A 23412-nucleotide genomic window follows, 5' to 3' on the forward strand; every position below is an offset into this window, starting at 1 on the left:
GGCCTTGTTTATCTATTAGAAGGTGCATAGTCCTGTGCAGCCTCATTATTTAACTGTAAGTTGTGTGTAATCAAGGGGCAATCGTGATGCCAGAAGACATACGTTAAATAGGAACAAGTGAGCAAGTATCTTTTATAGCTCTTCATGTGCGTCAGCTGGATACTTTCTTCCTGTGTATTTTTTCAATCCTATTCCTTACTAGATTCCTATAGATTTTGCTATCTCATGCAAATTTCGTTCATCCACTGTCTTACATACACAAGTAGAAATATATGCTGCAATTAGCTAAAAGTTCAAAACAACCTCCAGATAATCTAAATCAAAGTACTATACATACAGATTCACCCATAATCAGGGGAAGCAGATGCACTTTGTCTTCTTTTCAGATAGTTCCCAAGATGGCTGAGGGCACACACTATGGATGCGTTCAATGTTCTTAGAAGCACCAACACACAGATCTGAAGTGGGCAGGACTGTTAAATCATGGCCATAACTGCAAAAGTCTTTTACCTGATCTCACGGCAATGTTGTGACCAGACATTTTGCACTGCCGATTTCCTTAAAAGATACCAACATCACACAGAAAATAGAACAATTTGCAGTAGTATTGGTAACAAATCTGTTAGCCCTTCTCTTGCAAATGAACAGAACCTCATGATTTAATCTGGTTACACTCTCCTGGAGTCTTTCTAGACATGGAGCTGGCACGTAACACAATTTGGTACTATATCACAGTAGAAAGTGGACTAAAGTTTCAGGATGTAGCAAGAAGTATGTTCTAGACTCACCATTCCTTTGTGAGCAGCATTCACTTCATCTAGGGCAGCTGTCTAGTGTGGGGCCTGGTGACACTACTGTCAAGGGTAAGGGATATCGTACAATGGGGTGAGCTACCCTCTGCGGACATTTGTCTCTATTCATGGCTACTGGAGGAGCTAGATGGTGGGTTCAAACTGGCCACCTAACTTTTGGTAGATCAGATTAATCCCACTTTAGTTCCATCCGATTGCTATTGCAGTTGAGTGTTGCACTCCTCTAGAGCAATATAGGAAAGGATTGTCCCAGATGAACATACCTGCCATTACTCTGGATGCTCTTCCACATCATGCCTCTTTCTGACAGCCTGGGCTGGACACGGTGATCATCTGGTCTCAAGGTCTTCCTCTGAGAGACGCTCAGCTGTATATTTTTCACAGTCCCTTGTGGCACTTACTAGGTAGGACTGATCTCACTGTGGTCAGGTCCAGTCACTTGCTCTTACAAACAGCCCTGCTGCACCAACCTCTCCTGAGGTTTTCCTCTTGCCAACACACACTCACACATGCAAACACACAGCCTCACCAATTCTCTTGCAGTTCCAGCAGGATGAAAAATTATATTGAGGAAAAAAAGAAAATTAAACTGAACTGATACAAACATATCAGAACGCAACTTGTATTTCACCTGAGTGGTTCATTCAGCACAACTAACAGAACATACCCATTTCCTCTTTGCTTTTAATTTTATTTAATTGCCAAGCACCACCAGAAGAACAAACGAACTGTAACATATCTTATATTCTAGATTAGATTTCTAATTATACTTAAAACCATCTAAAAGTTGCACATCTATCTCTTCACAAGAAAAGCTAAAGACAATAAAAAAGCTGAGACATAGTAATATTCATAGTTTTATTGTATCCTTTTATAATACTGACTAGAACGCCAGATTTAATAATATTGGATGCAGGTATAAAAATAATCCAATCCTTAAAAATTATATTTTGCTACTACAGTACTGTATAATTAGTGGAGGCTGAAAATATGATACAACTTTAAATAATACTGGTTTGGAAGATGTCCTCAGAACTTCAGTGACTTGGAAGCAAACATTCAGAGCTACAGGGAAGGAAACAGGGCAGTGTCAAGAACATAAAGCAGATTTACATTCAGTTTGATAAAAGAAGCACAAACAAATGCTGAAAATTTACTTATTGAAATAGAGCTCACAAAAGGTGAGCTTTACTACTGCAATTCTGAAAGCTGCTCAAATAAACCATTATGATTTTACACACAAGTCTGACCTTCTGTTAGGAGAAAGTCCTGTAGAATTTAACAGGGCTTTAAACAAATGACCAAGTTTAACAGTATTTCCTTTAAAAAAGGAAACAAGTATTTATTCAGTTGAGTACTTTTTTCTTTAAAGTAAACCCATCCCAGCAGATTTTATTGGAGACCTTCTATGTCAGGTGACTTCTATGGCACTGCTTGACAGAAGTGACCAGTTTTTACTGTATTCCACAGGACTTTTCCATACAGGATTTTGCAGATCTGGGGGTTGCCTGCTGCAGTCATTAACCCAAGCAAGACTCCCATCCCTTTCTAGCATTTTACCAAAATAAACACCAAAGGACTTTGCATTTACATACTACTTTTGAGGAACTTCAGGCACCCTCTCTACGTTTTCCCTCAACAAAGAGATCACGCATATGCAACACAAACTAGACACAGAAGAGGTGTCATCCCACATATGACCTTACAGTACAGAAGCCACACTCACTTTAGATGTTTACTTCTGCAAAACAAGTAAACATATTCCTTTTCTTTCTTCTTTTTTTTTTCCCTGTTATTTCTTGCACCTTGGATTTCTGTCCTGCTTTTCAATTTCAGCAGTTCAATAGAATGAAGAATTAAATACACATTGCAAAGCTCCCAAAAACTTTCAAGCACACAGGACATACCCCTTTCGAAACTGGGACATCTTGCTTCATTTCTAAAGGGACAAGTAAGAGTGAACTGAGGAACAGTTCTTATCTGTGACTGCAGGAAGCACCTCAACATCCCTAGAAGATCTTACATGATAGGAAACAGGTTGGCTGATCAGTAAAACAGCTACACAAAATTCACATTCTTTCTCTTCTCAGGAAGATGTTTCAGATCTTGAACCTGGTTTTGTTCAATCTCACATAATACAGGTCCTGCTTACAGTAACAAGTATACTTTTAAAAAATAAATACCACAGGCAGAGGCAGCAACAGTATCACAGGAATAGGCAGAACACAGAGCCATGGAAAAGCATGTACTACACACAGGTGGCCCTCGTAGTGGAATAATTCAGGCCTAAAAAAAACTTCATTGCAGTCCATGTGAGTATTACCCCGTCACTATAATGGATGCTGGATTAGGTCCTTTGTGTGTAAAGAGGAAAAAACATTAGCCAGCATAGGAAGAGCATTTAAGTAAAATGCATCCGTTCTTGTTAACTTAAGGAAGAAAACTAAAGATTAAACATCACTATGAGGGAATGAGAAGTCCAGCTTGATTTGGAATGGATGTGGCCATTGACCAGTGTTAGAAGCAAGCTCTGGGGAAGCACTTGGTGTGTCTGCAGCAATGTCCAAACCACACTGCTGCTCTCTCAGGTACTGGCAAAAACCCCTTACAAGTATTGGCACAAACAATTTCACGAGAAACACCTTTCTAACTGCAATTTATTGCTATATTTTAAAGCTTTTTATTACCACACATTGTGGAGGCAATTACCTTTCAGAAGGCAGGTCACAAGGGGTGACTCAGTACATGACGGTGACAATAGGTGTTGTGGGAAATGGCCACAAACAGCAATGAGATTCATTGCTGCTGTGTTACCTAATGCTTTAGATGTGGAGGGCAAAGGGCATCAAAATGCCCCTGTCCTGTTTGTTCCTCATATAGCCCAATTGAGTGCTGTGAGGTTTTCCACAGTATGAAAAAGGCCTCTGAATTTTCCAGTGCAGCTGGGAGGGCCGGCCAGGGCGAGCAGTGGTACATGAAGGCTGTGCGTATGAGCCTCCCTTTTGAATGATCCCTCAACGCTGTGTTTTGCTGCTCTGTTCACTGGGGCTGCCTCTCCTAGGATGGCTGCCAGGGGTATTTTTGTTGGTGAGAGGCTTTTGTCAGGGCAACCAGCAGAGCACCATGTCAGCAAAGGTGTGCCTCCCACATCTTTTCCTGTCAAGCAACATAATTAGCATTTTTTCCAAAGTTAATCAAAAATACACCACACATCTGCCTGTGGGCCCTTGCTGACTGCTCCCCTAGCTTTCCACAGCAGCCAGGAGCAAGAGCAGATTTCTGTGTAGTGTTGGTGTAGTTTTTCTTCCTTTCCCCACATCTGCCTTAACCACTTGCATCCTCCTTACAAGAAACATGCTACTTCTATCTTATCCTCTTGGACAGTAGAGATCAATCCCCCTTGTCAAAAACATCCAGTATACTTGAGTACCCCAAATTGCAAATTTGGGTAGCTAAAATTAATCTAAATAGTCTAAGAAATAAGCCGATTTAGACATTTTATGGGGAGTTAGGTGCTGAACAAAGAAGCATCCACATTCAAAAGTGGAGGGCATGTGAAGACACCTCGCACATCCGACAGGAGCAACAAACCCCACTCCACTGCCAGAGGGTGCTTAGTTTATGGCAGAGATGGAAGCAAACAGAGAGGATCCCAATGGCAGCTTTAACAGAGGCAAGCTGTACAGAAACAGATCCCATCCCTGATGTGGCCAGACAAGCCTGTTACTGTTGGGATGTGGTAGTAATTAATTGCAGTAAAATAACTGTCATAAACTGTGGCAAAACACACTGCAGTGAACTCACCGCTTCTGCCCTAGTGGAGCTGGGAGCCGGTGGGGCCTGGGTGAAGATGGAAACTGCAGCACAAGGAGCGGCTGGGCTAGCGGAGACCCAGGGGCTGAATCACCCCAGGCTGCATCCACTGAGCAAAGACTTCCTGGATCACCATGTGGGAAAGCACCTGTACCCACCCTGGTGCTGACACCTGTCTAAATCCTCTCCTGCCTGCTGAGTGGGGCCTCCTGACACCCAGAGAAGGTGCTGCAGGTCAGGAGAGACTCCTTTCCTCCTCCTGTGGACTATGCACTGGCTCTGTGACTCTTTTCTTACCAAAGCTAAAAAGGAAGGTCAGGCTGCAAAGGATACATTCTCCTAAGAAATTTCCCAATGTGTACCTGTTCTGGCAGCAACAAAATTTCTGTGCAATAAAGTTCTGTCTTTTGGAAAAGGCCAAGTTTTGCAGCCCCCACTCAGAAAATCCTTCTGGATTTACTGAGATCCTTTCACTCCATATACAGCATTAAGAATTTGAAGATCATTGAGAAATGAAAATTAATTACTTGCGAACTTCTGTGTAATCTCAATTAGGAACAGTCCTATCTCATTTCCACTCAAATCTATTGAAAGTTGCTGTGAGATACAGACCAGGAATTTTGTTCACATAGTCCATGTTACTCTTTATATAGAACGATTTAATCTGCAATTGTGAGTTGATATTTCCTACTTCATATTTGGCACACGGAGGAACATTTCTGTCTTTGGACTAACCAAACAATTAAACATATTTGCCTATAAGCATGTGTCTAAACTCTTCTCTATTTGACAAAATGCTGGTTAAATGCTACCACCATGGCTAGGACACTCTTCATTTTTGCTAAGCTGATTTAGTAAATAGGGGCAGAGCCCAGTGCTCTTCTATACGCTTTGGATTTAGATTTAGCATGAAGCCCAGCTTCCCCCTTCCTTTTGTAACACAGACAAAAACCTCCTCCACACCATGGGAAAAGTAGTCCTTTCTGTCCTAGGCACTCTCAAAACCAGAGGCAACTCACCCGCACAGAAACAACCCTGCCAATATTCTCTTTGAAGGACCCCACAGCACAGCAGGGTCAAGCCCTTAGTTCACATCATCCAGCAGATCCTGTGTAATTAAGATACTGGCTGCTAATGAAAGAGAGAAGATAATTCATGGACTGGAACACTGATCAGCATGGCAAGGAACAGCTAGTTCTCATGCTTTACCTGTTACGCTATTTTGGATACTGTAACTAGAGTTTTCCTTAAATACAGCTCTTTAGGCAGCTGTACTTCCCATGAACATCCATTTGTCTCCCTCCTACAGTTGAGATAGGCTGTGTACTATCACCTGTGAGGCTGATTATGGATCAGACAGGCATGAAGTTCCATGCATTGTCACCGTAAGATCATGTAAGTGCAAAGGATACTGCCGTAGACATCCATAATGATCTATTTTTCTGCAAGTCCACACTGTTGTATCTACATAGTAGATAACAGGTGAGGCATAAAAAGACACTGCATTTGTGTGCTATGGTTGGTGCACCAAACTATGTCTTCTCCAGCACATTTGTGGTGCATTTCCTGACTCGCAGTTTTGAGAAAATAGAAGTAAATGTGAGCAGGGATCAGAAACCTCTTAGCTCACGCAGCTGACGATTGCCTAGTGCTAGCTCCCCTTCCTCTGGGTAGCTGTTTCTCACTTCTGATAGGGAACACAACAGTGTTAAAAGAGCTGGGAAAGGATCTGGGGACTCACAGCATCTGTAGGATGCAAGTACTACTACCTGCTCCCTGATAGAGGGCTCCACATCCCCCCAGGTTTGCCTCCAGGGACCGATCGCACAACATGTCAGCCTCTGAACTGCTGTTCTCACTTGGGGTTAGGCACTTTGAGGGACACATCCCACTGTCCTTAGCGCATCAGTGAGCTGAGCTACCTTATGAACTTAATTGTAGGCACCGTGTCTTTTCAAGCATGGCAGGGGAGAAGGGAATATCAGAGGGTATGTGCCCTTCAGCGAAACTAGCTTATGCATGCACTACAGAGATGGTGGGTTAATGGCCAAGGAATTGTCCTATTTGTTATCCTCATACAAGCAGCCACCTTGAATTAAAAGTGCAGTCACATTTAGGGGAAGGACCTGTATGAATCTTGTATCTAGACAAGGTTTAGATGACTCAGGTTAACTTTCAATCTAATCTTTGATGAGAAACATAGTAACTTAACATTCTTCAGCTTTGCCAAGATAGAGTATGAATTAACACACCTAGGTGAGGAAACCTGCCTGGTCTGAATCACTCGAAACTAGGATGGAAGAAAGCAAAACACTTCAACGTAAGTGATCTTTGCTCCACAAGTATTGAAAGCATCATGTTTTTCTCTGCCTTAAATGCACCTGACTGCAATAAGCCTTATTTTCCAGTGTAGTGAAAGGCTCCACAGCTCCTACAGAAGTTAAGGCTTCAAAACTATGTCCCACCTGCAGTGCCCAGAACTCAGCTTCCACCTGCCCATCCAGGGCTATATCGTTATTGCTCTTTCCCAAATTTTTCATAAGGAACATGCTGAATTCCAAGCTCATCTTTTTCTTCCCTGTGACAACTATTTAACACTATATTGATGTTTCTACAGGCATTTAAATCCCTGGGGTTCCCACAAGATCCCATACGGAAGCATTGTGATGACGTATAGTGGCATCACTTCTGAACAATGTTGGTTGACAAACAGCGACATACTCAGACTCTTCCCTATATACAGGGAATTTTCAAAGCAGCACATAGGATCAACTATGTTCTTTCAGTTAAAATTGCAGTGGTATGACTAACTTTCCCAAACTCCTTGGAGACTATTAACCCATAAATTCAGCCAGTATCACCAGGTACCAGGTACCAGCAAGGATCCAGCCATTTGGAGAACTTCTACCAGTAAGAAGGTGAAGGCCAGAGGACAAGCCAGCTTCCCTGTTGTGTATGAAGCAGAAAGCAATGCTGCAATGTAAAAGGGGGCAGACAAACATGCCCTACCAATAACAGTTGCACAGTGAATCTTTGCATGAAGGATGGCTAAGAAGACAAGCACAGTCAACAGTGAACAAGATCTGTAAACAAAACACTCCCTAGTGGTATTCAATGCAGAGTGCTAGGCACAGTTCATCTGCTTGCACTGATCCATGCTTGCCATGTAGCGTAAAGAGTGAAGCAGCAGCACAGAACAAGTCCGGAGTATATATGTTAACTTCCATCTGGTTCTTTTAGTGATGTGCACCTTGAGCCACTCCCTCCTCCTCCTCCTTCTCTCTGCTGTTCAGTAAGTGTAACTGTTCCTCGGGGCAGCAACGCTTGGCATGAAGTTCAAAGTCCTTCCTGTTAAATGGGAAGAGTAAGACTGATGTGGGCTGAACTGCCCAGGAGATAGATTGTACCTGGGGATCAAGGGCCACAAAACTGTGTCAATCTTCCACACCCTCTCCACTCCCTGCTAAAAATAGTCTCTTCTTCTGGTTTCGTCACTAATGAAGGATGGATTGTATTGTCCAGGGTAGATGCATGAATGTCGAGATCCAGGCAAACCAGTGTAGGGAGGATAAAGTCCATTTCTTTCCAGTTCAGGATTTCTCAGTCCAGTTGGCTGTATTAGCAAAAAGATTAAATAAAAAGGGTCTTATTCTCACACTCAAATCCTCCTTCAGGCACAGCCTTACCGCCTTTCCCAGCAGTTATTTCAGTAGCTAGAAGAGACAACATGATTGCTAATGATCTCTATAACATAGAACGATTTTTACTGTGGGAGTTATGCATTACCTGAAGGAACTATTCTGATGCAATCTAGTTTCAACATCTTTCTAATTAGCAGATTTGAAGTTTACCTGGCTCCACCAAGTACAGTTTAACTGTGCAGTTAATTTTTAATCCACGAGAATTGTGCTGATGAGCTCAGGTATTGAAACAACTCTCACGAAAAGGATATTGTCCCAGAGCCATTCTTAAAGGAAATACTTACAGAAAATCAAAAGCAGTCTCCTACTTCGATTATTACCTGAGAGCACTTTTCTCCCCACTACCATTGGTACCTATTCTCCCAATGCAGGCACTTGAATTATATGTCAAATACAAAGTAATCTGACCTTCCTTCCTCTTCCCTTCTCTTACTTAAGTAAATCTTCTGGAGACACTTGGTTGAGGAACTTTGATGTCTAAGACCAAGACTGTACAATCCTTTCACCCAGTAAATAACATCAAGCCACCTGGTTTGATCTGTTACAGAGCTGATCCATGCAAATCCCTCATCATCAACTGCTTGCTAAAAAGCTCCCCTTTCTATTTGCCAGCATAATAAAAGCCTTAAAAAATGTTTAGGAAATACATTTTCATTTCTAAATCTCTCATTCTTACTGGAAGTAGGAAGGATTATTTCCTTTCATGCTGTGCAACCCAGTAAACTTGCTTACTGAAAAACTTAAAATACAAGCCAGAAAAAAAGGTATTGCTGCTGCTCTCTTCTCTGGAAAGCAGGAGTCCAGAATGTGTGATTTGGGTGAAATCCTACAACCTTCACTCATGTGAGTAACCCCCACACACACCTTAAGTACATCCAGCATGTTGCTGTAGATTAGTGATTGATGAGACATCAGCATCACAGCAGCTCTGGATACAGACATTAGCAGACGGTACCAACCATGACAGCAGATCTTGTGTTTGTGTCTTTCTGTGCCCTACAGAATCTATTACCCCTCCACTACTTCTTCTCTGTCATTTGTTCCCTCAGAGCTGAATGGATGTTCCTTATGCATCCTTCCTGGTGCAGGAAGGGGCCTGTACTCTGGAGAGGGGAGGAGTGGAGGAAACGAGGGGTCCTCAGTGACCAGCATCTTCCTATCTTGGGGTGAAGTACCCTGGGCAAAGGTCTCAACCTCCCAGCATCATCAGTGAGGGTGGGAGAAAACTACCCAAGGGATCCCTAGCAGTCTGTCCAAAACCTTTAACTGTCCTTCTCTACTCTAGGATTGGGCTTTTGTGCCATCTACCAAAATGTTCCTGGACACTTCCCTAGCATTATTCCTAATGACATCTCTTTGTGATATTCACCACATGTAATAGCTAGAGTCCATAGGACTCTCAATGCCTTCCTGTCTATGGAAGTAACTTGCTTTTCTCTTTTATTTTTCAGGAAAGTGAGCTGTACTTCCAAAAATAAAGGAATATGCCTTTCCTGTATCAGGTACAAAGGATTAATGGTTAAGATATGGATAGATACCGAATAATACACATCTGTCATCTGCAACAGGTTCTTGGTGCTTCCATTCTCCTGCATCTCGATGGTCTCTCTGCCCCACTCCTGTGCCCGGGGGTTCTTTGGATATTCAGCATACGGTGACATCTGGAAATCCCCACTCTTGAAAATGAGTTTACTTATGTCATTTTTATTCTTCCTGTTTATAAAAGAATGAAGGAAAGTGAAAACATACAACTTACCCTGCTATCTTGTATGCACTTCTGACATGATTTCAGGAGATTTACTTCATGCTATGAACCTTGATTGGGAACAAAGATCAGCCTTCAGAAGGGCAATAGTCCAATCTTCTGCTCCAAGGCAAAACCAGACATGAGGTCAGATCATGCCACTCAGGGCATTATCTTGTGATTTGAAATCTCCAAGGATGGAGATGGCATAACCTCTCTGAGCAACCTGTTCCAATGCCTTACTGTCCTCTTCCCTATATTGTTTGAACCTCTCCTGTTCCAATTTATACCTGCTGTCTCTTGAGAATGTGTGTGTTCACCTGAGTCAATGAAAAAGGCATGGAAATCTAGGAAGAAAGAAAAATGGGGACTGTTGTGGTTTAACCTGGCAGGCAGCTAAACACCACACAGCCTGATCCCAGGAATCCCTGTGCTATTCAAGTCTCTAAGTGCTTAACTATAACACTTCTAGGCATTATATTATTCCTAAGAAGGAAGACCTGCAAGGGGCCAGTCTGAATGACACCAAATGCCCCTACATGACTACCATGTTGTTTGAGTGGACTTTGGTGATGCTTCCAGTTCAAAGCAGAATATCCTCCAGGAAGTCAAATAACCTGCCAAAGGCCAGGACTGTGAGACTAGTCCATCCCTGCAGAGATCTGCACTCTGGAGCCTGGTAGTGTACTGGCCATCATACCTCCTGGTTGGGGCTTGCTGGCATCCCTTGGGCTCAAAACATGGGAACAAGCACACACCACTGTGCCAACCAAATCACTGCTATTTCTATGTTCCTGATAAATCCAGCTACTGCCTTTAATCAGAGAGGTCTGAAATATTAGATTTGGGGGCTGGAATGGTGGAGAGAGTTACTGCAAGGCAGACCTTTTTATGATACATAAATTATGAAGCAGAACTTCCCCAGCAAGCACATCTTGCCTCTAGTCTGAAGCTACCTGCTGGTACAGGAGCTATATGTGCACATGTGTGTGTGCGTCTGAGAGGGAGAGATACACAAAGTGAGAGCACATGCAGGACTTGCCCATAAAGGAAAATTAAAATAGCCTTAAATACACTCAAACACCACTTGAGCAATTGACAGTAACCCCTCTTGTTGTGTAAACTTCTCCTTTCTACTTAGCTTGCATTTTTGGAGATGGCTTCCTGGCTGCCTTACAGCTCTGTATGGGAAGGACTCCTTTGCTTTGCATCCTTAGCAGACATGATTGCCAGGCACATCCTTAAGAGACACACAGTTCAAATTTTTAGCCTGGTTTCTGGGAAAAAAAGAAGATATTCCCTAAATGAAAGCACAATGTAATGCTTCAGTATCTCTGATTAACCCACTTGCTTAGCTATTCTCTGTTTTCATCTATGTTTTGGTCCTTCAGGGTTCAAGTGTGGAGCACTAAGTGTGGTGTAACCCTCTGAGAGGACGCAATGTGAGCCGGGGCTGGTGGCATTACCTACCGGCAGCAGGTGACAATCAGTGCTATGCCCATGATAAGGAGAAGTCCCCCTCCTGCAGCTGCGATCACCACAGTGATGAGCTGATATGCTACAGATGGGAAAGACAGAAACTCAGTAACAGCAATACGGTTGTAAATACTATTGTAAACATATCCACAGTCCTCATGCAAAGGGATTAACTGTTTATTTCCCATCGTACCTCCCTCTGCAAGCAATGCTGCCTTAAATTTTCCAGTGAAATGAATGGAGTTGGTGATCTGCTTAAGGAAGAACAAACTCTTCTTTCCCTAGGGGATGGATTCCCTTCACTGATAGATCAGAATAATTCAAACAGTATTTTATGGATTCAACTCCAAACATCTTGCTTCAAGAGAGCCCACTATATGTGCTATCATGACAGAAGATCCAGAGAAAGGTCACTCATCCTTAGTAGATAATATTAAATCATCTTTGCCAAAGGTCAACGAAATAATTTTCAGCAGAAATGAAGAAATAAATATCATTGACAAGAGTAGCGTGTACCTACTGCACTTTAGACATAGTCATTTGCAACTACTTGTTTCAAATTTCCCATTTCTGATGCCGTGGAAACTAAAAGAAACAAAGATCAGTACTTACGGTTTCCACAGTTGAATCCACCTAAGCCAAATGGGCAGCTGGTAACAGAAAACAAACGGGAATTTCAGTGGCTTAGTTGTGCCAACAGGTCACCACCACAGCAGTATTAAGAAGGATGGTGGGGTAGGAGAAGGGCAGAACAGTCACCATACCTCACACAGGTCTCGTTTTCCAGCTTATATCCATCTTCACAGGCTGAAAATACAGAAGAGAGAAGGGCCATGAGCACCGCATAGTGGTGCAGAGGAGGCATTTTCTACCGCCGCTTCCCACGGCAGCTTCCCCCCAAACAACCTTGGGGACCAACAACCCGGTCTGAGACACTGGCAGAGCAGGAACGCGATGCACTCTGATGTGATGCAGTATCTCCTCTGGTTTAGGCAAAACATCATGCATTTAAATTCAGCTCCCGCTAGCTTTGACAGGACCATTTCAGGGCTTCCCGGCAGAGCTAGCCCAGAGCCTGGCACAGGGTGGGCAGCTGGTAACCTAATTCCTAGCAGAACCTCTTCTTGCCCAAATGGAAACTCACTGCACACTTGTACTGCTTCCCACAAAATAGCAGTGTAAAAAATCTGCAAGTGCCCCCAGTTTTTGCTTTGGAACCTTATTTGAACAGTGCTACTTAAGCACTGATGCACGCTATTACTTCTAAATGTTAGTATTGCAACAAAATGTTATGGGAACACAGTCAGGGTAACCCAAAGTGGTATGTTATGTTTTGCCTCATGTCACCTTGTTTTCTTGTCTTTCAAATTTGGAGCTAAATCAAATTTTGAAGTACCATATTTTACTATAGAATAGAAATTAGATTTACTAGGTCTAAATAACCCAAAACACTGCTGTGTAAAAAAATGTTGGTGACAAACTGAAACCATTGCTTCTAAATAAAATAATTTCTTTGCTTATGGACAGCTAGCTTATCACATGAGCTATCTGAAAAAATTATACCACACTTCTGATGAGCAGCAAAGGTGATGATACATTAGAAATACAGTTATAAGATCCTTGCTTTACTCAGCAATACTCCCACCAGAGCTCCTGCAGATCTGCTGCCTTCTGCAGGTGCTCACTCAGACCTGAGTAGGAGTGACAGGGATGGAGGCACTTTGGACAAAGGGACAATCCAGGGCCAGCACACACAGCAGCCCTTGGGGGTCTGTGAAACATCACCCAGGAGTCTGGAAAATCCCTGCAGCACAATCCACAGGGAATAAAACTAGATTGTTAAGAGAAAACAAAAATACTTATGGATTTTTTTTCCCCTCAAACACCATATGCTTAAAAATGGGGAGGCAGCAGCTCTCAAGCCCTCTTCCCTCTGCCTTGATCTCTAACCATAGCGAAAACCTGCAGCCAAAAGCTCAGGCACTCTCTAACACCAGAAAGCACAAGGATATCTGTGGGGAGAGGATGGGCTGCCCAGCAGTGATCCCAGCAAAGCTGCAGCAAAGCCCTCTCCTCCTCTGCTGCTCCCAGCACATCAGATGCCTTTTCCCCTCTGGCACAGCCAGCAACTATTTTCAGAAACACTCCGAACAGGAGGGGAGGAAGGAAGAAAATGTGTAACGTTGTCCATTAGGAAGGGCTGGCAATATCATAGTAAACCAAGAGAGAGCAGTAGTATTCTGGCTGGATTCAGAAGTTTATGGCTCTTCCAGCACCAATAGCAAGTCATACTGATGCCAGCAGGGAGCAATGTGACTGTGGCCTTCTCCTCATAATACAGGTCACAGAACTTCCCTAAATTTAATTCCACTTTCAAATCAAATAGTTGAACTGGAGCTACATTTTAGAGAACCATCCAAGACTGATTTTAATATTTTCAGTGACAGACAATCAACCACAAGCCTGGGTCAGATGCTCATAAAGTTAATTTCCCCTGCCATTAAAAACATTCACCTTCTTTCTGGTCTGAATTATCCCAGTGTCAAATTCCAGCCTTTGGATGTTTACTTGCTAGATTGGAAAAGGTTATATGATCACATTTTCCTCCTTACCATCACATTGCTCCTTTGCCTTTAATAAAGCCAAGTGCACTGAGGTCTTTGAGTCTCCCTGGTTATTGCAGCTTTTCTCTGAACACTCACATTTTCTTTGACCCTTTTGATTTCTCGCTCCCAGAAATGGATGTTGAAAGCCCAGGGATAACAAAACTTCCCCTCTTCTGCCTGTCTGTGCCCCCTAAATGCACCCAGAGACCATATTAGCCTTACAAGCTAGAGCTGGGGACCTTTTCTTTACCCACCAGACCCCCTTTGCAGCTCTGCCCAAGTCTTTGCTTTCCAGGACACACAACCCACAGTGTGCCTGGCACTCCGCTCTTGGATTCTCTGTCTTGCTTCTGGGCAGATTGACATAATGTTTGCAGCCTATACACCACTTACAAAGCATCCTACATTACTCAGCATGCCATTTTCCCTGCGGGGTGTGTGGACACAGATGAGTGATGCACTCACATCATGAATATTGCAGCTCTAGGCAGAGACCTGTAGCAACTGGCACCAATGATAACAGGGGGACTGATGTCAATGATAATTAGTCTTGAACCCCTTTCTCTACTCCATATAGCCCCACTACTCCCCTACCGCTTTCACTCCATTTACCCCAAGAGCTGGTGATAGGGAGGGTGAGGCTCTTTATGTAGCCCTCCTGTTGCATCTCATCATGCAAAAAAATGATTTTTGCACTGAATTTATTTTTCTCTCTGCAAGATGGTTTCTTTGAGGTCAAGGAAGAGATCGGAGTTTAACTGGACAAGAGAAGAGGCTCACTCAACAAACAGCCAGGGCAGGGGTAGTAAATCCCAAAGGATACTTGCCTGGCTCATTCAAAACACCAAGGCATTGGCAAAATGAGGCTGGATGGGTAGCTCCTTACACTCACTAACAGAAGCAGGCCAAAAACATTATGGAGCAAATGTTCTACAAAAGTGAGCCACAAGATCAGGCAATATCTGCAGTGAAGGGGAGGGAGGCATCACGCTGACAGCTCACTAGAGCTGCCTTCTCTAATGAGTGCAGCAGCTCTGTGTACCCCAGCCCCAGTCCCCACCTGACACCTGCATGTTGGGAAGGCCTGGAGGTGCCTGAAGGCAGATGCTGGAGCCCAGCCTAATCTCACCCCCTCAGCCCTAGTCCAAGAATGTGTGTAGGGCACATACACCTTGAGTGGTCTCAAAGCTGGAGCCATGCCTTGGGCAGGAGCAGCCCTGGGATCCCACTGGCACACAGCTCTCAGGCCAGGAGGCTACATGGGGCAGTAAAGAGGAAAAGCAAGATCCTGAACATGCATTTCTGCCTTACCTAAACAGTCAGTGCTTATGTCTTTTCCTCTCCTCATCCTGCCTTTTCCTGCCACTTTGCTTTCTCCTCTGGCATCTTTCCTGCTCCTTTGAACACACTCCCAGGAGAGCTCGTGCTGTCACACTCACTTGGCAAGCTTTCAAATATGAGCAGGGAACAGAGGAAAGGCTTAAGTGTCGGGGGCCAACCAAAGCTATTGAGTTGTGCTTTTTCTACTTGAGATACGTTTGCCTTTGACTTCCCAAAAGAGACTCAGGGGTCTCTTTGGAAACCTGCTTTGCTGCTCCTTGCTTCACTCCAGAAACACTCTGTACTATTAAAAATAGCATGCCCTTGAAAAGCTGACACATTGGGTTTGTCGCCCTGTTTCTAAAACAGCCCTGAAAATACCAGGACGGTTGAAAAACCAGCAACGAACCAGAGACGACTGAAGTGCATGCCTAAAGGTACATGGCCAACATGTCAAAACTGTGGTTCAGAGACTCAATCCTTCCTTGGTCCAGGGGAAGATTTTTTGAGCAGCCGATCCCCCATGCCCCAGCAGCTCTCCCAGCCGCACCCACCTTCCCACGGGGCAGACTGGACTGGGCAGCACAATAGCCATTTCCCTCTTTGCAAATACTACAATTGGAGTTACCATGCCACATTTTCACAATCCACAATGAGGGTCAGATGCTCAGGAGACCTTGGTTCCTGTTTAGTCACTAAGAGGACAGAGATTTTCAAAGAGGCTGGCATATTGTACTCTGCATTTATCAGAAAATAGCCCTAAATATCAAATGAGGGCCATAGCTTGGCTTTTGAAAAAAACCTTTAAAAATCCCAATCATCTGGCTTTATGTAGATGGGAACAAAGTGATGTGATATCTTGCTAGAGCATGGCACCATGCTGTTGGTGCTACCCTCACGCCACTGCACTGCAGCCTAAATTCTGCATCAGTCCTGTCCCTCACACACTCTCAAGGTGATCACTAAGATGGTTCCTGCCAAGAGCAATGAGCTGAAAGTGGCACTGAGGCCTGCCTGTGTGCAGGTAGGGTTTTTTATATTTTGCACAGCAAACAAGACCTGTAAGTAGGGAGTAACCACATGTACAAGATGTTAGATCTCTTAAGCCTTCTGCAGTCATCACATCCAAGTGTCTCACAGCCTTTCAGGTATTTATCTTCACAACACTTCTTGGCAAGAGACATGGACAAGAAAAAAGGAGTAACTCACCCTGGGTTCCCACCATTGATGATGGAGCAAGAATTGGGCAAAAGCCTCACAAGTTTCAGATCAGGTCTCCACTGACTACATAAGCCCTTCTCTGCCCCTCAAGGATTGGTGGATATGGTCAGTATTTCCTAATAGAAATCCTTCCACCAACACACAAGATGAAGGGAGGGAAGGAAAACACAAAGGAGAAAGGTTTTGCCTGGAGCCACAGAGAGGAGGAAAGGCAGGACCATGACCTGGGACCCAGAGATGCCCATCTTCGAGATGTCCATCCCAGACCCTGCAGCACATGAGTTATTTTCAGGCACTTTTTTCTCACTCTATGATCAGATTTGGAATCAACAAAGCATCTCATCATATTTCAACAGCAACCCAGCAGACATTGCCAGAAGCAATATATAAGCACTACTGCAATTCTTATTGATACGTCATCAGAAAATTGTGTTTCTTAAGAAGCCCTACAACAACCACTGGAAGTAGGGAATAGACACCCTGATCCTACAGAAGTAATTTTGACCACTGGCACACGGACAAAGACCTTGTTTAAAATTTAGCAAAACCAGATTTCATGATCTGAGGAGTAGCTAAAAAATAATATAATCCTTAAGCTTAAAACTTCTACTAGGAACCCAGCTGAAAAATAAATTCATAATCATTTTCAGATACTTATTTTTAAAATATTGATGATGTATTAATAAAAGCTTGTGAGTTTAAAGCACTTCTCCTAAGTTCGCTGAGAGTTCAGACAAAATCAAAACAGGCAGAGACGCACGTCATCTCTGCTCTGTGCCACTGAACTGGAGCCCAAAACAGCCGGGCCCCTTTCTCCCTGTTCTCAATCACTGTGACTCACAGCGTGCTCCAGAAAGAGATAATATTATTCCTAGAGACTGTATCTTCAGCGTCTGCTGAAAAGTCCCCTAACTACATAAAAGAAACTTGAGCTACTAATATTTATTCATAATACTGAGTTTCTTGGATGCACAGCGATACACACACACTCATTTCCACTGGAACAAAAAGTTTAAGCAAAATTCAGGCAAAATACACCTTATAAATACCTCGGCAGGAGTGGTCCATCTTGTTGTATTTGAAGTACCCACTTTTGCACTGGCAGAGGGCAACTCCATCGAAGTCTGTGCATTCAGAAGTTTCTTTGTCACATTCAGGGTCTTTCTGCTTGCACAAGCTGCCAACTGTCAGGAAGAAGCAGCCAACATCAGCACAGTTCACTCTCAACCCACATTAGGCACATTTGCTTTCCCCAGGCATCACATTCAGCTCATGTGCAGCTTTAATCTCTTTTCTTTTTTTTTTAAATAATATTTGTTCCATTAGGAGACAGTCAACATTACACTATGTCACCATTTCTTGTATATCTACCATCGTTTGTACAGGCAAATAGAGGGGGTGAATAATAAATGCATCAGCTCAGAGGCAGAAGAGGAAAGGAAAAAGAAAAATTTGGTTTGGCTCAAGCTGAAACACATTCACCCCCTGAGACAGTTCAACAAATCAATTTTTAAGTTTATATCAAGCAAAACATTTTGCTCAGCCCAAACCAATTCTTTTTCATTTCAATATTAAGCACTGGATTTTTTCATTTTTCAAACAAAGAACTTATCCTTTCATTTACATTACTTTGAAGCAGTGCTTTACTTCATAAAGTCAGATTTGTTACAATGAGAATTCAGCAAAACTGTGGGTAAATGATGGAAATTGTGTCACCAAATCTGTATTTTTCACTGGGAGGTCAGACTAAATGAAATGAACAAGCAAAAAATTATTCATGAGAAATAGGATTTTATGGAAAACATGTCACTCATTTGGCACTCACCTTTTATAAGCCTCTCCCTGATAGATCCATCTTCTTTTCCTTTTTTATTTGACATCTTTTAAGTACTTACACAAGAACATGATTTGTTTCTTACTCTGCTTCAAGTTAGAAGTAGTCTTTACCAGAAGCACTGTAGCAGAGGTAATGGCTAGATATAATCTGAACGGGTCTACCAAAATAGTTGAATTCAATCCATGGTGGAATGTGGCTTTAAAATACAGCATATTAAAATAAAAGCACATACTAAATTCCTCAGGTTTGTGCTTACTTTGCCAAAATGATATGAGGGGTTTCCCACTACACCCAGGCTAAGTGCTGCTGCCCTTCATCCTCAAAGCCAAACACTGAAGTCTCCAACCCTGAAGTCACAGAGCTCTGTGTGCAGAAGTTTTCATGCAGGAGCTCATCTTTCACAGGTGCTCACTCCCTGCATTTTGCTGGTACCTCTCACAGCTAAATCTCCTCTATCACTCCCTCGGAAAGTGAGGACCAGGAGGTGCAGGGCACAGGGTCACCGCCGCCGATGGGGTCCACCTGGAGAAGGTCCTGCACAACACCCATGTGCTTCTCCAGGTCTCTCTGTGCCACACCCACGTTCCCCTTAGGCAGGTGGAAGATTTGGTACAGAAAGCGAAAGCTTTTCCTTGCGAACCATTTTTACACCCTGCAACACTGAAATTGGGCAGGCAGGAGAGCAAAGCTCCAGCACTCTGATCAGCTGGTGGGGTTTTGTCTCTTGGCTTTTAGGCCGTTTCCCTGGCTCCTGGCTGCGTGAGTGGCATTAAGACTTATGGGGTTTTGATCTGGCCGGGGCCTAGTGTCACATCCCAGAGATGAAAGGCTGTCCTACAATGCCTCTAATCCTGTGCTGCATGATGTTTTCACAGAGAGGCAGATTTCTCACACATGTGGCAAAGATAAGGCTCGGTATCTGCATCGCTTTTGTACGGCAAGGCTCTTAAGATGACTCCGATTTAAATAAGATAAAAAAGATTCAGAGGGGTTTTTCCAAATGCTAAAATCTTTCTCCCCCTATTATAAAAGAAGCCAAATAAAACATCCCTTTCCCCTCCCATCGCAGTCCCTCCAGATGCTGTTTACCTCTGTGGAGCGGTTTCAGGCTGGAGATGAACTGGCAGGCTTCGGTGGGGGATTTGCAAGCTCGAATGTAGCTTTTCACACTGCTGACAACGTCATAGAAAGTCACGTTGGATGCTAAAGAGAACGTGGATTGCACTGAAACATGCACAAAATTTGCCTCCCTAACAGAAAACAAAACAAAACAGCCCTGAGTACCACTGTTCAGTCTGATATGATCATTAGTACCTTATACACGGAACTCTTACTAGCACATGTACACAGCGATGCTTATCACAGACACAATATTGTATACGTACTGAAACAGCAGTGCATTGTAACAAACCTTAAAAAACAGGACAAACCTACACACAAAGAGGTAAATATGGGGCTGGAAGGGGTGCTGGTAGCTCACTTGGAAACCAGCCATAAATCCCTCCTGGACAGCTCACAAACCTGTCCCCAGACTGCTCAGGCTAGGAGGAGGGTACTGGGAGCACTGGACAAGCTGGTCAGGCATTCCCCATGCCCTGCGCTACTACTGGGCCAGACTGCATCAAGCCCAGTACCAACTCAAAATGGAGAACGTGGATCTCAAGCTGAACATCAAGAGTTTCTCATTCTTCCCCTGGTAGCCATAGCCTTACCTAGTTGCCTTGACTGTGGAGTGGTGGTACCCCGGCAACCCTGACAGCGAGGCATTGAGCTGTAAAGAAGGAGAGAGCAGCCATTAGTGCCCTGAGGGATGACAGAGGGAGGCAGGCCGGCAGGACCAAGCACTGGACACCCCTCCTGAGTCACCAACCCCTGCATTTGCCAGAGCTGCCTGCTGAGGCCCAGGAGGCTCTAAGCATCCCAGTACTTCATCTGCTTGATAAGAAAGATGTGCTCTCCTGTCATCAGCAAGGGATGGCCAAAGTCACCATTGCACAGCCTTGGATAAGAATGAAGACCTGGGGATTTTGACTTGAGCATCTGCCTGGGGCCCTACAGTGAAATGACCACAAAGGCTGAAGACGAGCCAGAAGCCAGTGGGGAGAGAGCCCTACGCAAGGCTGAACACAAAGCGGCACCCTCAGAGACTGCACATCTTTCAGGGAGGCCCCCTCTACCTGGATCCACGAGCTTGTTTGTGTTCACTCCCCAGTACAAGACATGCAGGCAGCATCAAGTCAACTCACCCCAGCCCCCCCTCCTTTGGGGGCATCTCCAAATCACCTACTCCAAAAAGAGCTGGAATGCACCTGCAGCCAGCCCAGGAACTGCTAACAGGATGAACTCGTGTATGCAATGATCTGGCTAAAAAGTGCACAGAGATGTACCTATCCCCAGCCCAGGGGTCTTTTTGGAGCAACTGATGGCACAGCATATGGGGAAGCCACCAGCTCACCCAGTGCTTGCTCTCAACTGACCGAGGACCACATGGTTGCGACAGCACGGCTGGGACACTCCATGAAGAGGAAGGTATGTTTGGGTGGGTGTTGTTGCTGTGCTTCATCCCACAGGGTCTGGCTAAGAGCAAGGTGGCACCAGCTGCAGTCCAACCCTCCCCAGAACCTGCGAGATTTACTGCTGAACGATGAAATCCAGAGTTACTGTTTTAATGTTTGACCTTGGAGGAGCGCTAATGCCCTTTCAAGGTCTGGAAAAGGCAGTGCAGCCAGAAGACACTAGGAAAGGATGAAAGCTACAGAAGCTTGAACCTAGACACATCATTTCATGAAAAGGGCCTCAGGATTTTCGGGGCAGCTATGCTCTCTTAAGCCCCATAGAAGCTGGATCTCTCTACTGCTGTCTTGACAGCCTGGGTAGGACAGGAGAGAGAAGCATGCTGGGATTTAAAAGTGTACATCTCATCAAGTGTACCTCTTACACCAGACCAGAAAGGCTAAATCCATGCCACGTTGTCTTGTTGCCTTCCCATGACAACCATAAGAGGAGTGAACGGGACCTGTCCCATCAACATTGCCAATGACACTCACCATAGCCAGGATTTCACCCTCGATGTGGAGAAGCTCTTCGTACTTCCCATGGGTAATATTAAATTTCAAGGGGACCTGGCCAATAAATATTCTTACTAAAAAGGAGAATAGGACAAGTTAGTTGGAACACATGTCTCTGTGCCACGTGTAGATGTGATTTCGCCTTACATGAGAGACTGTCTTTGAAACTCGCATCAGAGACTCACTGATTCAATAAAGCAAAGTCCCAGATTTGAGATTCATCCCAAGGGTTGCTGTGATGTTCCCACAGCCTCAGTCAAATTCCAGAGCTCAATGCTGCTGAACAGTCAGGATCTCACCGCAGCATTCGTACATTTCATATAGAAACACAGACTAATTTAAAAGGACCCCTGGACACAGGGACAGCTGGATAAATTTAGTAATGAGACAGTTTCAGGTACCAGAGCTATTTATAATAATTTGGACTAAATGTGTCAAATCTTTTACCCCTCCCTGCAATGTAAAGGAAAGCAAACCAGCAAGACAAAATAAAGTGCTGTAGAAAGGACATTTTCATTTTTCAAATTGTTGGACAGAATGAGCAATGACATTTGAAAAGAGGTCTAAAAAATGCATTTTTCTGTGCTTAGATTCATATTTGATTCATGGCAGCAGAATGCAATAATCCAAGTTGTCCAGACTCAGAGAGATAATATCCCTAAATCTTGCATTAAGTGTTATGAGATACTCAGTGGAAATGAGCTCCAGCTTTATGCTCCATCAGAAAAACAAATACGGTTGCAGATATCATTATAAAGCCTACAATTTTTTCCCATTTTTACCCATCCACAGAGCCTATCCTCACCATGAATTTTCTATCAAACAGCTCTAATGTAATGACTCTGAGTAAAAACGAGAATCACCTTCACAGTGTTTATATAATCTGCCCATATCCCAGTTCAAGGCATAATCAAAACAACTCTCTAAATTAGAAGCTGACACATTCCAACTTGAAGAAATGTTTCAAAAACACCCCTCAGGGACACCTCACCCATGTTTCCTTAGCAAAATTTCCATGCCTCTAATCCTCGCTGATTAAGCGTCAGAAGAAACTCTAGCAAAACAAATTCCCCTTTACAATGGGATATTGTAAGTCCTTGGGATCGAGAGTCCTCTAATAGAAAGGAGAGGGCCAGAACCTGTGTTCCAACTAATAACTGTGCTGCATGAAAAATGCTAAAGGTATGAAACAAGACCTTGATCTTACAAAGACTTTCACGGCTGCTTAATTTTCGTCACATGGCTGGTCCCACTGAAGCCAGGTTACACAATAGCCCCACTCACTTCTCCCAAGCCAAGTGTCATCGAACAGGTTTGCAGAGCTGGGAGCTGAATGCTTTTTGGGGGTTGTAAAACACATTAGGAACAGAAGGGGCACATCTGTCCTTATTAACAATCCTGAGCCCACCGCTCTGTTGCTGTGTTCTTAAGAAACCCTCAGCTATCACTGTGCCTGCTTCCCCGGGCAGCCCAACACGACAGGCATAAGACATTGCACTTGTATAAACAGTAAAAGGCCCTTGTTAAAAGTGGTGGTTGGGAGGAACGTTAAGCTCCTGAACTAGTCCGAGCCTAGGTTAATTTATTTTAGAACATTACAGGTAATTATTTCCATCTTTTTCTCCCCGTTTTTTTCACTTTTGTTTTCTTACCTAAATTGCACTTTCCTTTTTCCAGCTCGTATCCAAGAGGACATTGACAGATATAGGAACCACGAGTGCTGTTGCAGGTGGCCAGCGCAGGACAAGGGTTGGAAAGACATTTATCCACACCTACAAAAGCAGAAAAAAAAACCAGGCTGTAGTTAGAGGTTC

The 23412-nt window shown here is 43.8% G+C and overlaps 1 protein-coding gene across 4 annotated transcripts in view; it reads right to left on the reverse strand.

Moving 5' to 3' along the window:
* Positions 1–1656: 1656 nt before the first annotated feature.
* The window catches only part of HEG1 (heart development protein with EGF like domains 1), a 44985-nt gene continuing 23229 nt past the window's right edge, over positions 1657–23412 (reverse strand). For 3 of the 4 annotated variants that reach the window (XM_026852159.1, XM_026852158.1, XM_026852160.1), the window contains exons 14-23: positions 23251–23370; positions 21578–21672; positions 20243–20301; positions 19620–19780; positions 17743–17877; positions 12311–12353; positions 12159–12196; positions 11541–11628; positions 9865–10039; positions 1657–8238 (exon numbers count right to left, since the gene is read on the reverse strand). In XM_026852159.1, the coding sequence (XP_026707960.1) occupies positions 8089–8238; positions 9865–10039; positions 11541–11628; positions 12159–12196; positions 12311–12353; positions 17743–17877; positions 19620–19780; positions 20243–20301; positions 21578–21672; positions 23251–23370 (1064 nt within the window). In that variant the 3' untranslated portion in view covers positions 1657–8088. Of the gene's footprint in view, positions 8239–9864; positions 10040–11540; positions 11629–12158; positions 12197–12310; positions 12354–17742; positions 17878–19619; positions 19781–20242; positions 20302–21577; positions 21673–23250; positions 23371–23412 lie in introns of those variants that run through there. The other variant, XR_003398768.1, reaches the window with a different exon arrangement.

Source organism: Athene cunicularia, assembly GCF_003259725.1.
Source record: "Athene cunicularia isolate RWA chromosome 7 unlocalized genomic scaffold, athCun1 chr7_part1, whole genome shotgun sequence".
Taxonomy (NCBI): Eukaryota; Metazoa; Chordata; class Aves; order Strigiformes; family Strigidae; genus Athene; species Athene cunicularia.